Genomic DNA, 13491 nt, shown 5'->3' on the forward strand with positions numbered 1-13491 from the left:
TGCAAGCTCCGCCTCCCGGGTTTACGCCATTCTCCTGCCTCAGCCTCCCGAGTAGCTGGGACTACAGGCGCCCGCCACCTCGCCCGGCTAGTTTTTTGTATTTTTTAGTAGAGACGGGGTTTCACCGCGTTAGCCAGGATGGTCTCGATCTCCTGACCTCGTGATCCGCCCGTCTCAGCCTCCCAAAGTGCTGGGATTACAGGCTTGAGCCACCGCGCCCAGCCTAGCTTTTCTTTTGAAAGAAAATAAGAGGAAGTTTCATTTACTGCACAATTTTAAATGCTGCTTTGACATATCAGAAGAAATATAATTTCCTTTATCCAGAATCCAAGTAGCTGGAAAAAAAAAATCAAAATGTACTGAACATCTTTTTTTAAACCAGAAACCCATTTCCTATCATCTGTACAAGTAAAAGTTAAATATATCTCAATAACTTTGAAAAATTATTTTTTGATAATCCAGGAAGTATTAACAACTGTTTTAAAATTAAGATAACTAGTAATTTTTATTTTGCTTTCAAAAATAGGCACCTACATCATCATCTCTGCATACCTTTAGGAATTTACTAATTCTTATTTCCCTTCATCTGTACTTTAACATATGCAAAATTGAAGGTTAATTACTTATGATTTACTTGTTTATCCTTGACTACACAAATTTCCATTTTATTGATTTTCCCTGCCTTATTTAAGAATATGCTGTGATTAAAACAGACAAAAAGTTTTAGTATAATCCATATATATATATGGAATTCACCTTTTTGTTATTTAAATATTATTAGCTTATTTTCTTCTAATTCTAAGTAAAATACAGTTACTGGCTGAAATAATTGAAATAAGCAAAAAAAAATTTAAAGACTTGTAAACAAAGTTACTTTGTCAGGTACTGCTAAAAGATGCAATAAAATTTAAGACATAATATCCTTAAAGATCTTATTTTCTAGGGGAAAAAAACTTTTAAGATAAATTAGAATAAAAGATTTAAATGGCATTTTAAGGTACCAATAAGATGACACAAGGCTGTACATCATTAATTGCCAAATTATTTATGCAGGCCAGATTTCTGTGTTGGTCAATAGAGGTTTAAAGTGATGAACTTCTGTTGTGGTTTTTTATTAAGAAAGTATTATCTTATTAGAAGTGATTTTTTTAAGAACAAGCATTTTATAACAGAAATCAGTAGTACTCTTCCCTATCCCCTCATATTTATTCTGAAAGTATTCAAGCATTATATTGTCATGTAAGAAAGTAGAGCTTCTCATGTTTGTATTGCTGTAGAAGTAAACATGTATTTGTGGTGTGTCATCAGGGAAGTTGCACTCTCCTTCTAAGAACTTTTGTTAAAGTAAATCTTGGAATAGGTAGCTCATTTGAAAAGTAGAAGAAATTAAGTCCATATCTGAATTTTGTTTTTATATGTATGTACACATAAACTAAAAACATATTTAAAGCTAGTATTAGACTAGAAAAGAGGTTTTTTTACTTAAAAATTTAAGACAAAAGTAATTTATCTTAGATCTTGTGAGATTGTATTTTTGGTTTAAAATCTGAGTGCCGAAAAATCATGTGAATGAAAATGCAACAGATAACTCAGATTGCCTTATAATAGTCTTTGTGTTTACCTTTATTCAAAATATCAAATGATAGTTTATTTTGTTGACATTTTGGCAAATGTTTAACACAGGTGACATATTTTCTTTTTTAAAAAAATAAAACATCATTAATTAAAATATGTCATTTCATTTCTTTTTCTTTCTTTTTTTTTTTTTTTTTTTTTTGTAGGACAAAATGTTTCACTTTTGGGTAAATACATTCTTCATACCAGGACCAGAGGAAACCTCAGAAAAAGTAGAAAATGGAAGTCTATGTGATCAAGAAATTGATAGCATTTGCAGTATAGAGCGTGCAGATAATGACAAGGAATATCTAGTACTTACTTTAACAAAAAATGATCTTGACAAAGCAAATAAAGACAAAGCCAACCGATACTTTTCTCCAAATTTTAAGGTCAGTTAAATTAAACATTTTGTGGGGGTTGGTGACTTGTATGTGTGTGATGTGTGTTTAATTCTAGGAGTACAGCTGATGAAGAACTTGCTTGACAAGTTTTTAAATTATGTATTATTTAGAAGCTGTGTTTACATAGCAGTAACATGAAAGTTTCTAATAAAATACCCAATGTACACAGAGTCAAAAAAGCTGCAATTTTCCTTTTCCCAATTCTTTGTTGTTGTTTGGTAAAATCTGGTGCAAAGGTGCGGGATGGGGCTAAATGACTGGGATATGAAGTAGGAATGGGAGAGGAAAGAAATGGATGGGAACTCAGTCATTTGGGAATGATTGATATGGAATGTTTTTACTGCTTACACTCCTGTCTCCCTTCCAATTTATTCTCAACCCCTCAGAGTGATCTTAAAAATAGACTTGATTGTGTCACTTCTGTTTACACTTTATAAAGACCTTGTGTTTTTTTTTTTTACCATGATCTACAAGGACCATCATAATTTAGCACAGGCCTACCTCCTACATCAGCACTAATCACCTTCTCTCTTTGCTTCTTGAGATTCAGTCATACTGGTCTCTCTTCAGTTCTTCAAAATGCTAAGCTTCTGCCTCTAGTCGTTCCAGTTCTTTTCCTTCTCCCGGTACCTTTTCATCTCAGCCTTTTCCCCCGACCTTCTCATAGCTATCTTCGTATTTCCAGCCTTAGCTTCAATCTCATATTCTCTGAAGGTCTCTGATTGTCCTCCTGTTACTCTTTTTTTTAAAAATCCTATTTCCTTATATTGTGTCTTACAATTATTTGGTTTGTTTCATTTTTGTGTATATATGATATATGTATTTATACATAGGTATATATATCTACTTATAGACAATAATTGTTCAGATTTAAAAAATCTGATTTGTAAACATTCCCAAATGGTTTGCCATTTTTTTCTTCCCCTTTCCTATTTCTTGTTCTACCTGATTTTCCCCTGTTCATTCACCACACTCTTTTCTTTCTCTTTTTTACTCTCTCTTAATTTGTCATTCAATTTTTATAACATGTAACAAATCTAACTGTAGCTTCTGAGTTTTTAAGAATATTGCTAGTAATACTTCACCTGTAATCCCAGCACTTTGGGAGGCTAAGGCAGGCAGAGCACTTGAGGCTAGGAGTTTAAGACCAGCCAGGCCAATATGGCAAAACCCTGTCTGCACTAAAAATACAAAAATTAGCTGGGCGTGGTGTCACACACCTGTAATCCCAGCACTTGGGAGGCTGAGGCACAAGAATTGCTTGAGCCTGGGAGGTGGAGGTTGCAGTGAGCCGAGATCACACCAGTGCACGTGCACTTCAGCGACACAGCAAGACTCTCTCTTAATAAAAAAGAAAAGAAAGAAAGAAAGATATATATATGTTTGTATATTGGTAGTAATAGTAATACTTAAAAAAAAGTAAAGGGGCCCCTACATGTTTTAAGTGAAAATAGATCTAACGTTAAATGCCTTTAGCTCTTAAATTTTTTTAAGTGTTTAGAAATTTCCCTTTTTAAAAAATTTTAATACATAATAATTGTACATATTTATGGGATACAGAGTGATATTTTCATGTATGCAGTGTGTGATGATCAAATCAGGATAAGAGCATATGAATCACCTTAAACATTTGTCATTTATTTGTGTTGGGAACATTTAAACTTCTATCTTCTAGCTATTTGAAAATATACGGTAAATTATTGTTGACTAGTTAACAGTTCTATAGAATGCTATAATTTATTCCTCCTGTCTGTAATTTTTTCTTTTAACCAACATCTGCCTATCCTCCCCTACCCCTCACTTTCCCAGCCTCTAATAACCACACTCCTATGAGCTCAACTTTTTTAGCTCCCATATATGAGTGAAAACATACAGTATTTATCTTTCTGTACCTGACTTATTTTACTTGACATCATGTCCTCCGGGCTAGACATTCTCTTTAGAATCCACAGGTTTCCTTTCTTTTCTCTAAATCTGCATTTTGCTCAACCATTAACTTTTAAAATGTCTTTTTCCCTTTAGTTTTATTGTTTTCTGTTTCAATATTGCAAGACGTTTTATATTTGTGACTACAAATAAAAACTCTCCGTTATTAGTAAACAAATACAATGTCATATAGTGGTAAGTGCTATAAAAAATAGAGACAGGATAGAGAGTAATCTTGGTTTGTGTGTTTTTTGTTTTTTAGCTAGGATGATTAGAGAAGGCCCAACCAAGCAAATAACATTTAAGCAGAGGCCTAAATCATGAGTGAGTTATACAGATATCTGGGAAAAGAGGGAAGAGTAGAGATGCAGAAGCCCTTAGACAAGAATGAGCTTGGTATATTTGAAGAGTGGATACATCATTTTGACTAAAACAGAGTGGACGAGAAAACCAGTCCAAGTGTAAAGATACTAGTATGTGTTCAGCATAGGAAGGATATAATCTGAATTTTGTGTTTAATATTCCCTGTGTTAATGCTTTCAAAACATAGACGAGTGAGGCAAGTAGGGAGAAGGGATAATAATGGAAGCTGGGAGATTGGTTAAGAGGCACTTGACCATCCTGGCTAACACGGTGAAACCCCATCTCTACTAAAAATACAAAAAATTAGCCAGGCATGGTGGCGGGCACCTGTAGTCCCAGCTACTCGGGAGGCTGAGGCAGGAGAATGGCGTGAACCTGGGAGGTGGAGCTTGCAGTGAGCCGAGATCGCACCACTGCACTCCAGCCTGGGCGACAGAGCGAGAGTCCGTCTCAAAAAAAAAAAAGGCATTTGAATAGTTTAGTAAAGGTGAGAGATGATGTTTGCTTCTTGTTGCCCCTCACTGCGTAGAATAGTGGCAGTGAAGGGTAACAAGAAGCTGTCAGATTAACTTAAAGAGTTTACTGATGCAGTGGATGTTGGTTGTAAGAGAAGAATTGATAATGACTCTTAGATAATAGGGGAGGGGCTGTCAATATAATATAATGAAGAAGGGATTTGAAGTCAGATCTGATTTAAATCTCACATCCACTACCTACTGTTAATAGTTATGTAGCCTTTAACAAGTTCCCTAACCTTTGTGGGCGGTAGCTACCTCCCCTTGGAAATGGAAATACCTAACATGTAGGGTTGTTTTGACAGTTATTTTCACTAGGCATGTAAAGGCCCTTGGCTCTCTGTTTAGACCACTGTATTATGTTAATATCTCTCTCCTTCCTCCCTTTAGGTAAAGTTTTTAGGGCTAATAAATCCCAGTATCAATGTTGATCAGTAGTTTGTGTCTGTGTAGTGTTGTTTATATCAAAAACTACATTGAAGCCAGGCACAGTGGCTAACGCCTAAAATCCCAACCTTTGGGAGGCCAAGGTGGGCAGATCACCTGAACTAAGGAGTTTGAGACCAGCCTGGGCAACATGGTGAAATCCTGTCTCTACAAAAAATATAAAAGCTAGCTAGGTGTGGTGGCATGCACCTGTAGTCCCAGCTACTTGGGAGGCTGAGGTGGGAGGATCACTTGATCCTGGGAGTTTGAGCCTGCAGTGAGCTGTGAAGATGCCACTGCACCCTAGTCTGGGTGACAGAGCAAGACCCTGTCTCAAAAAAAAAAAAAAAAACAGAAAGAAATACATTGATTTTTCTCATAGGTAGTAAGAGAAACATTCTTTTTGAACTCAGTCATTTGTGAATTGAATTTTATAATGCAAAGGCTATATTATGTAAACTATTGATGACTTTCAATCTGCATTTGTTTTATAGAATTGTTTAGTTAATGTTTGCAACTTATATTAAAAAATAAAATTGAGGTTGGGCGTGGTGGCTCACACCTGTAATCCCAGCACTTTGGGAGGCTGAGGTAGGTAGATTGCCTGAGCTCAGGAGTTTGAGATCAGCCTGGACAACATGATGAAACCCCATTTCTACTACAATACAAAAAATTAGCTGGGTGTGGTGGTGTGCACCTGTAGCCCAGCTGTTCGGGATGCTAAGGCATGAGAATTGCTTGAACCTGGGAGGCAGAGGTTGCAGTGAGCTGAGATCATGCCACTGCACTCCAGCCTGGCAACAGAGCAAGACTGTCTCCAGAAATAAAAATAAATAAATTGTATTAGCATCCTGATAGTTTATCTGTTCAGTACCTAGCAAGAAAGAAAATGTTGAACATCTTAATAAGAAGAGGGTCATTTAAAAGACCTCTTCAAGATCATGTTTGTTATAGTGCTGTAATCTGCAAAATGGAATAAAAAAATTAATCTGTTAAAATATATTTCACTAAATAGTTTAAGATGAGTCATATTTGTGGGTTTTCATTTTAAATTTTCTTTCTCTAGGTGAAGCTGTACTTCACAAAAACAGTAGAGGAGCCGTCAAATCCAGAGGCTAGCAGTTCAACTTCTGTAACACCAGATGTTAGTGACAATGAACCTGATCATTATAGATATTCTGACACCACTGACTCTGATCCAGAGAATGAACCTTTTGATGAAGATCAGCATACACAAATTACAAAAGTCTGAATTTTTTTTTATCAAGAGGGATAAAATACCATGAAAACAAACTTGAATAAACTGAAAATGGACCTTTTTTTTTTTAATGGCAATAGGACATTGTGTCAGATTACCAGTTATAGGAACAATTCTCTTTTCCTGACCAATCTTGTTTTACCCTATACATCCACAGGGTTTTGACACTTGTTGTCCAGTTGAAAAAAGGTTGTGTAGCTGTGTCATGTATATACCTTTTTGTGTCAAAAGGACATTTAAAATTCAATTAGGATTAATAAAGATGGCACTTTCCAATTTTATTCCAGTTTTATAAAAAGTGGAGACAGACTGATGTGTATACGTAGGAATTTTTTCCTTTTGTGTTCTGTCACCAACTGAAGTGGCTAAATACTGGTTCACATCCTACCCCTTTGCACTTGTGGCAACAGATAAGTTTGCAGTTGGCTAAGAGAAGTTTCCAAAGGGTTTTGCTACATTCTAATGCATGTATTCGGGTTAGGGGAATGGAGGGAATGCTCAGAAAGGAAATACATTTTATGCTGGACTCTGGACCATATACCATCTCCAGCTATTTACACACACCTTTCTTTAGCATGCTACAGTTATTAATCTGGACATTCGAGGAATTGGCCGCTGTCACTGCTTGTTGTTTGCGCATTTTTTTTTAAAGCATATTGGTGCTAGAAAAGGCAGCTAAAGGAAGTGAATCTGTATTGGGGTACAGGAATGAACCTTCTGCAACATCTTAAGATCCACAAATGAAGGGATATAAAATAATGTCATAGATAAGAAACACAGCAACAATGACTTAACCATATAAATGTGGAGGCTATCAACAAAGAATGGGCTTGAAACATTATAAAAATTGACAATGATTTATTAAATATGTTTTCTCAATTGTAACGACTTCTCCATCTCCTGTGTAATCAAGGCCAGTGCTAAAAGTCAGATGCTATTAGTACCTACATCAGTCAACAACTTACACTTATTTTATTAGTTTTCAATCATATACCTGCTGTGGATGCTTCATGTGCTGCCTGCAAGCTTCTTTTTTCTCATTAAATATAAAATATTTTGTAATGCTGCACAGAAATTTTCAATTTGAAATTCTACAGTAAGCGTTTTTTTTCTTTGAAGATTTATGATGCACTTATTCAATAGCTGTCAGCTGTTCCACCATTTTGACCTTACACATTCTATTACAATGAGTTTTGCAGTTTTGCACATTTTTTAAATATCATTAACTGTTAGGGAATTTTACTTGAATACTGAATACATATAATGTTTATATAAAAAAGGACATTTGTGTTAAAAAGGAAATTAGAGTTGCAGTAAACTTTCAACGCTGCACAAAAAAAAAAAGGACATTTGATTTTTCAGTAGAAATTGTCCTACATGTGCTTTATTGATTTGCTATTGAAAGAATAGGGGGTGTTTTTGGGTTTTTTTGTTTTTTTTTAAATGTGCAGTGTTGAATCATTTCTTCATAGTGCTACCCCGAGTTGGGACTAGGGCTTCAATTTCACTTCTTAAAAAAATTTCATCATATATTTGATATGCCCAGACTGCATACGATTTTAAGGGGAGTACAACTACTATTGTAAAGCTAATGTGAAGATACTATCAAAAAAGGATTTTTTTTTCCAGAAATTTGGTGTCTTCAAATTATACCTTCACCTTGACGATTGAATATCCAGCCATTATATTTCTTAATGGTATAAAATTCCATTTTCAATAACTTATTGGTGCTGAAATTGTTCACTAGCTGTGGTCTGACCTAGTTAATTTACAAATACAGATTGAATAGGACCTACTAGAGCAGCATTCATAGAGTTTGATGGCAAATAGATTAGGCAGAACTTCATCTAAAATATTCTTAGTAAATAATGTTGACATGTTTTCCATACCTTGTCAGTTTCATTCAACAATTTTTAAATTTTTAACAAAGCTCTTAAGATTTACACATTTATATTTAAACATCAATGAGTATTGATTGATTACTCCTAAGTTAAATTGGTAAAGTTAGAGACAACTATTCCTAACACTTCACCATTGAAATTTATATGCTACCTTGTCTTTCATAAAAGCTGAAAATTGTTAGCTAAAATGAAAATCAACTTCATGTTTTGAAGATAGTTATAAATATTATTCTTTGTTACAATTTTGGGCACCGCATATTAAAACATTTATTGTTCCAATATGTAACATGGAGGGCCAGGTCATAAATAATGACATTATAATGGGCTTTTGCACTGTTATTATTTTTCCTTTGGAATGTGAAGGTCTGAATGAGGGTTTTGATTTTGAATGTTTCAATGTTTTTGAGAAGCCTTGCTTACATTTTATGGTGTAGTCATTGGAAATGGAAAAATGGCATTATATATATTATATATATAAATATATATTATACATACTCTCCTTACTTTATTTCAGTTACCATCCCCATAGAATTTGACAAGAATTGCTATGACTGAAAGGTTTTCGAGTCCTAATTAAACCTTTATTTATGGCAGTATTCATAATTAGCCTGAAATGCATTCTGTAGGTAATCTCTGAGTTTCTGGAATGTTTTCTTAGACTTTTTGGATGTGCAGCAGCTTACATGTCTGAAGTTACTTGAAGGCATCACTTTTAAGAAAGCTTACAATTGGGCCCTGTACCATCCCAAGTCCTTTGTAGCTCCTCTTGAACATGTTTGCCATACTTTTAAAAGGGTAGTTGAATAAATAGCGTCACCATTCTTTGCTGTGGCACAGGTTATAAACTTAAGTGGAGTTTACCGGCAGCATCAAATGTTTCAGCTTTAAAAAATAAAAGTAGGGTACAAGTTTAATGTTTAGTTATAGAAATTTTGTGCAATATGTTCATAACGATGGCTGTGGTTGCCACAAAGTGCCTCGTTTACCTTTAAATACTGTTAATGTGTCATGCATGCAGATGGAAGGGGTGGAACTGTGCACTAAAGTGGGGGCTTTAACTGTAGTGTTTGGCAGAGTTGCCTTCTACCTGCCAGTTCAAAAGTTCAACCTGTTTTCCTATAGAATATATATACTAAAAAATTTCAGTCTGTTAAACAGCCTTACTCAATTCAGCCTCTTCAGATACTCTTGTGCTGTGCAGCAGTGGCTCTGTGTGTAAATGCTATGCACTGAGGATACACAAAAATACCAATATGATGTGTACAGGATAATGCCTCATCCCAATCAGATGTCCATTTGTTATTGTGTTTGTTAACAACCCTTTATCTCTTAGTGTTATAAACTCCACTTAAAACTGATTAAAGTCTCATTCTTGTCATTGTGTGGGTGTTTTATTAAATGAGAGTTTATAATTCAAATTGCTTAAATCCATTGAAGTTTTAATTAATGGGCAGCCAAATGTGAATAAAAAGCTTTCAGTTTTTTTTTTTTCCTGCTGTCCTTCAAAGCCTACTGTTAAAAAAAAAAAAAAAAAATGACCTGGGAGTAGAGTATCTGTCTACTCATGTTTAATTAAGAAAAACACTTATTTTTAGGGCTTTAGTCATCATTTCATAAATTGTATAAACACATTAAATAGCATTCTAGTCCTGAAAAAGTTCAAGATTCTTGGAAAATTGTGCATATTTTTATTAGGCCAGATGTTTGAAGATAATTCCCCAGAATGGATTTGATACTTTAGATTTCAATTTTGTGGCTTTTCTCTATTATTCTGTACTCTGCCATCAGCATATGGAAAGCTTCATCTACTCATCATGACTTGTGCCATATAAAAATTGATATTTTGGAATATTCTAAAGGACTTTTTGTACTTGAATTTAATCATGTTGTTTCTAATATTCTTAAAAGCTTGAAGACTAAAGCATATCCTTTCAACAAAGCATAGTAAGGTAATAAGAAAGTGTAGTTTGTACAAGTGTTTAAAAAATAAAGTAGACAATGTTACAGTGGGACTTATTTCAAGTTTACATTTTCTCCATGTAATTTTTTAAAAAGTAAATGAAAAATGTGCAATAATGTAAAATATGAAGTGTATGTGTACACATTTTATTTTTAGGTATCTTAGGTATACGTATGGCTGAAAACTATACTGGAGTCTAAAAGTATTCTAATTTATAAGAAGATATTTTGGTGATGTTTGAAAAATAGAAATGTGCTAGTTTTGTTTTTATATCATGTCCTTAGTATGTTGTAATATGAGCTGGCTTGGTTCAGTAAATGCCATCACCATTTCCATTGAGAATTTAAAACTCACCAGTGTTTAATATGCAGGCTTCCAAAGGCTTATGAAAAAAATCAAGACCCTTAAATCTAGTTAATTTGCTGCTAACATAAAACTCTTTTGTTTCTTTTATTTTTGCCAGATAATTAGACACACATCTAAAGCTTAGTTTTAAATGGCTTAAGTGTAGCTATTGATTAGTGCTGTTGCTAGTGCAGAAAGAAATGTTTGTGAATGGAAACAGGAATATTTAGCCCAAACTGTTGTAAGGGGACAGTACCTGAAAACCAGGAAACAGGAAAATGGAAAAAATCTTTTAAAGATGAAATGTTGGAACCAACTTTCTTATAGAATTAATTATATGTGGCTATAGAAAGCCTAATGATTGTTGCTTATTTTTGAGAGCAAATTATTCTTTTATGACCATAATCTTGCTATTTTTCCATCTTCCAAAAGATCTTCCTTCTAATATGTGTATCAGAACATGGGTAGCCAGTCAGAGAAATTCATATTGGTTGGTAGCTTTAAAAAGTTTGTAATGTGAAGACAGGAAAGGACAAAATAGTTTGCTTTGGTGGTAGTACTCTGGTTCTTAAGCTAGATATTTTGAGACTACTTCCCCATCAAAACAACCATAAGTAGTCACTCGTAATCCTACCACCTGGAGACATAGCCATTATTAGTATGTTAGTGACTATACAATCATGTTTTTTTCTGTATATTCGTGTATGTTTTTTAAAAATGAAATTTATACCGTACCTGATCTCAAAGCCTTTTAGCTTAGTATATCTGTCATGAATTTGTAGGATGTTCCATTGCATCAGAAAACGGACAGTGATTTGATTACTTTCTAATGCCACAGATGCAGATTACATGTAGTTATTGAGAATCTTTTCGAATTCAGTGGGTTAATCATGAATGTCTAAATATTGTTGACATTTGGATGATACATGTAAATTAAAGTTACATTTGTTTAGCATAGACAAGCTTAACATTGTAGATGTTTCTCTTCAAAAATCATCTTAAACATTTGCATTTGGAATTATGTGTTAAATAGAATGTGTGAAACACTGTATTAGTAAACCATCACCTTTCTACTTCCTTATAGTTTGAACTTTTCAGTTTTTATAGTTCCCAAACAGTTGCTCAATTTACAGCAAATTAATTTAACATCTGCCAAAAAAAGGCTACTGTTGGCTTATCAATTATCTTTAAATGCTCATGTGACTTTTATCACATCAAAAAATGTTTCATTAATGGTTCACCTTTAGCTCTGAAAAGTGCCGTGTTTAGTAATTATAGTGGGCTTATAAAAACATGCAACTCTTTTTGACAGTTATTTGAGAATTTTAGTGAAAAATATTTACTTGAGGGCAGTATATAACTTATAAACCAATATATTGATATTTTTAAAACATTTTTACATATAAGTAAACTGCCATCTTTGAGCATAACTACATTTAAAAATAAAACTGCATATTTTTAAATCAAGTGTTTAACAAGAATTTATATTTTTTATTTTTTTAAATTAAAAATAATTTATATTTCCTCTGTTGCATGTGGATTCTCATCTGTCCTTATAATGGTTAGAGATTTTATTTGTGTGGAATGGAGCAAGGCTTGTAGTCATGGTTCTACTGTTTCAGTTTACCAAGTCTGTTTACTGCAGTGAAATTCATCAAATGTTTAAGTGTGGTTTTCTGTAGCCTATCATTTATTGGCTATTTTTTTATGTACAGCTTTAGGATTTTCTGCCTACTCTATCCAGTTGTCCAAATGATATCCTACATTTTACAAATTCCCTTTCAGTTTCTATTTTCTTTTTCCATTAAATTGCCCTCATGTCCTAATGTGCAGTTTGTAAGAGTGTGTGTGTGTGTGTGTGTGTGTGTGTGAGAGAGAATTTGATTTTCAAGAGTGCTAGATTTCCAATTTGAGAGATTAAATAATTTAATTCAGGCAAACATTTTTCATTGGAATTTCACAGTTCATTGTAATGAAAATGTTAATCCTGGATGACCTTTGACATACAGTAATGAATCTTGGGTATTAATGATTTGTTAGTAGCATCTTGATGTGTGCTTTAATGAGTTATTTTCAAAGTTGTGCATTAAACCAAAGTTGGCATACTGGAAGTGTTTATATCAAGTTCCATTTGGTTACTGATGGACAAAAAATAGAAATGCCTTCCTATGGAGAGTATTTTTCCTTTAAAAAATTAAAAAGGTTAATTATTTTGACTATTTGGTTTTAAACTTTTTATTCATCCAACAAATATCAAGTCCCTGCTGTACATACGGGTTTGGAATACGTTAGTGATCAAAATAGACACACTCTATCCCTGCCCTTGAAGAGTTTACACCCCAGTAGAGGAAACAGAATTTACATTAATAATTATAAATTGTGATACATGCTGTGGAAAGTGAGGTGCATGTAAAAATGGTTATCAAACATTATGCTCCCCAAAATTTCCATCCCCTTGCAGTTGAATGAGGCCTGTGTAACTAGTTTATTCTAATGTAATGCAGAAAGTAGTGTGACACTCCACTTTCTGTAAAGGCAATGAAAAAAATTTACCATTCAGTTTCTCTCTTCCCCTACTGCTGTGATTAAGGATTTTGCATGTTCTAGATGGTACAGCTCTGTCAGCCCGGGTTTTGAGTGATACTGGAGCAGAACTCCCTCAAATTCTCCCTCTGCCACACTAAACTTGTTAGATATTAGCATGAATAAGAAACCATTTAGACTGATGCTTTGGGACAATTTTTTTTTATCACAGTGTAAGTTATATCCTGACTAAAAC

The 13491-nt window shown here is 33.9% G+C and overlaps 1 protein-coding gene across 2 annotated transcripts in view; it reads left to right on the forward strand.

Annotated features, from left to right (window-relative positions):
• PTEN (phosphatase and tensin homolog) overlaps positions 1 to 12928 on the forward strand; it is a 110542-nt gene extending 97614 nt beyond the window's left edge. For both annotated transcript variants that reach the window (XM_025396252.1, XM_025396254.1), the window contains exons 8-9: positions 1782 to 2006; positions 6315 to 12928. In XM_025396252.1, the coding sequence (XP_025252037.1) occupies positions 1782 to 2006; positions 6315 to 6500 (411 nt within the window). In that variant the 3' untranslated portion in view covers positions 6501 to 12928. The remainder of the gene's footprint in view (positions 1 to 1781; positions 2007 to 6314) is intronic.
• Positions 12929 to 13491: the final 563 nt, after the last annotated feature.

Source organism: Theropithecus gelada, chromosome 9 (genome assembly GCF_003255815.1).
Source record: "Theropithecus gelada isolate Dixy chromosome 9, Tgel_1.0, whole genome shotgun sequence".
NCBI lineage: Eukaryota > Metazoa > Chordata > Mammalia > Primates > Cercopithecidae > Theropithecus > Theropithecus gelada.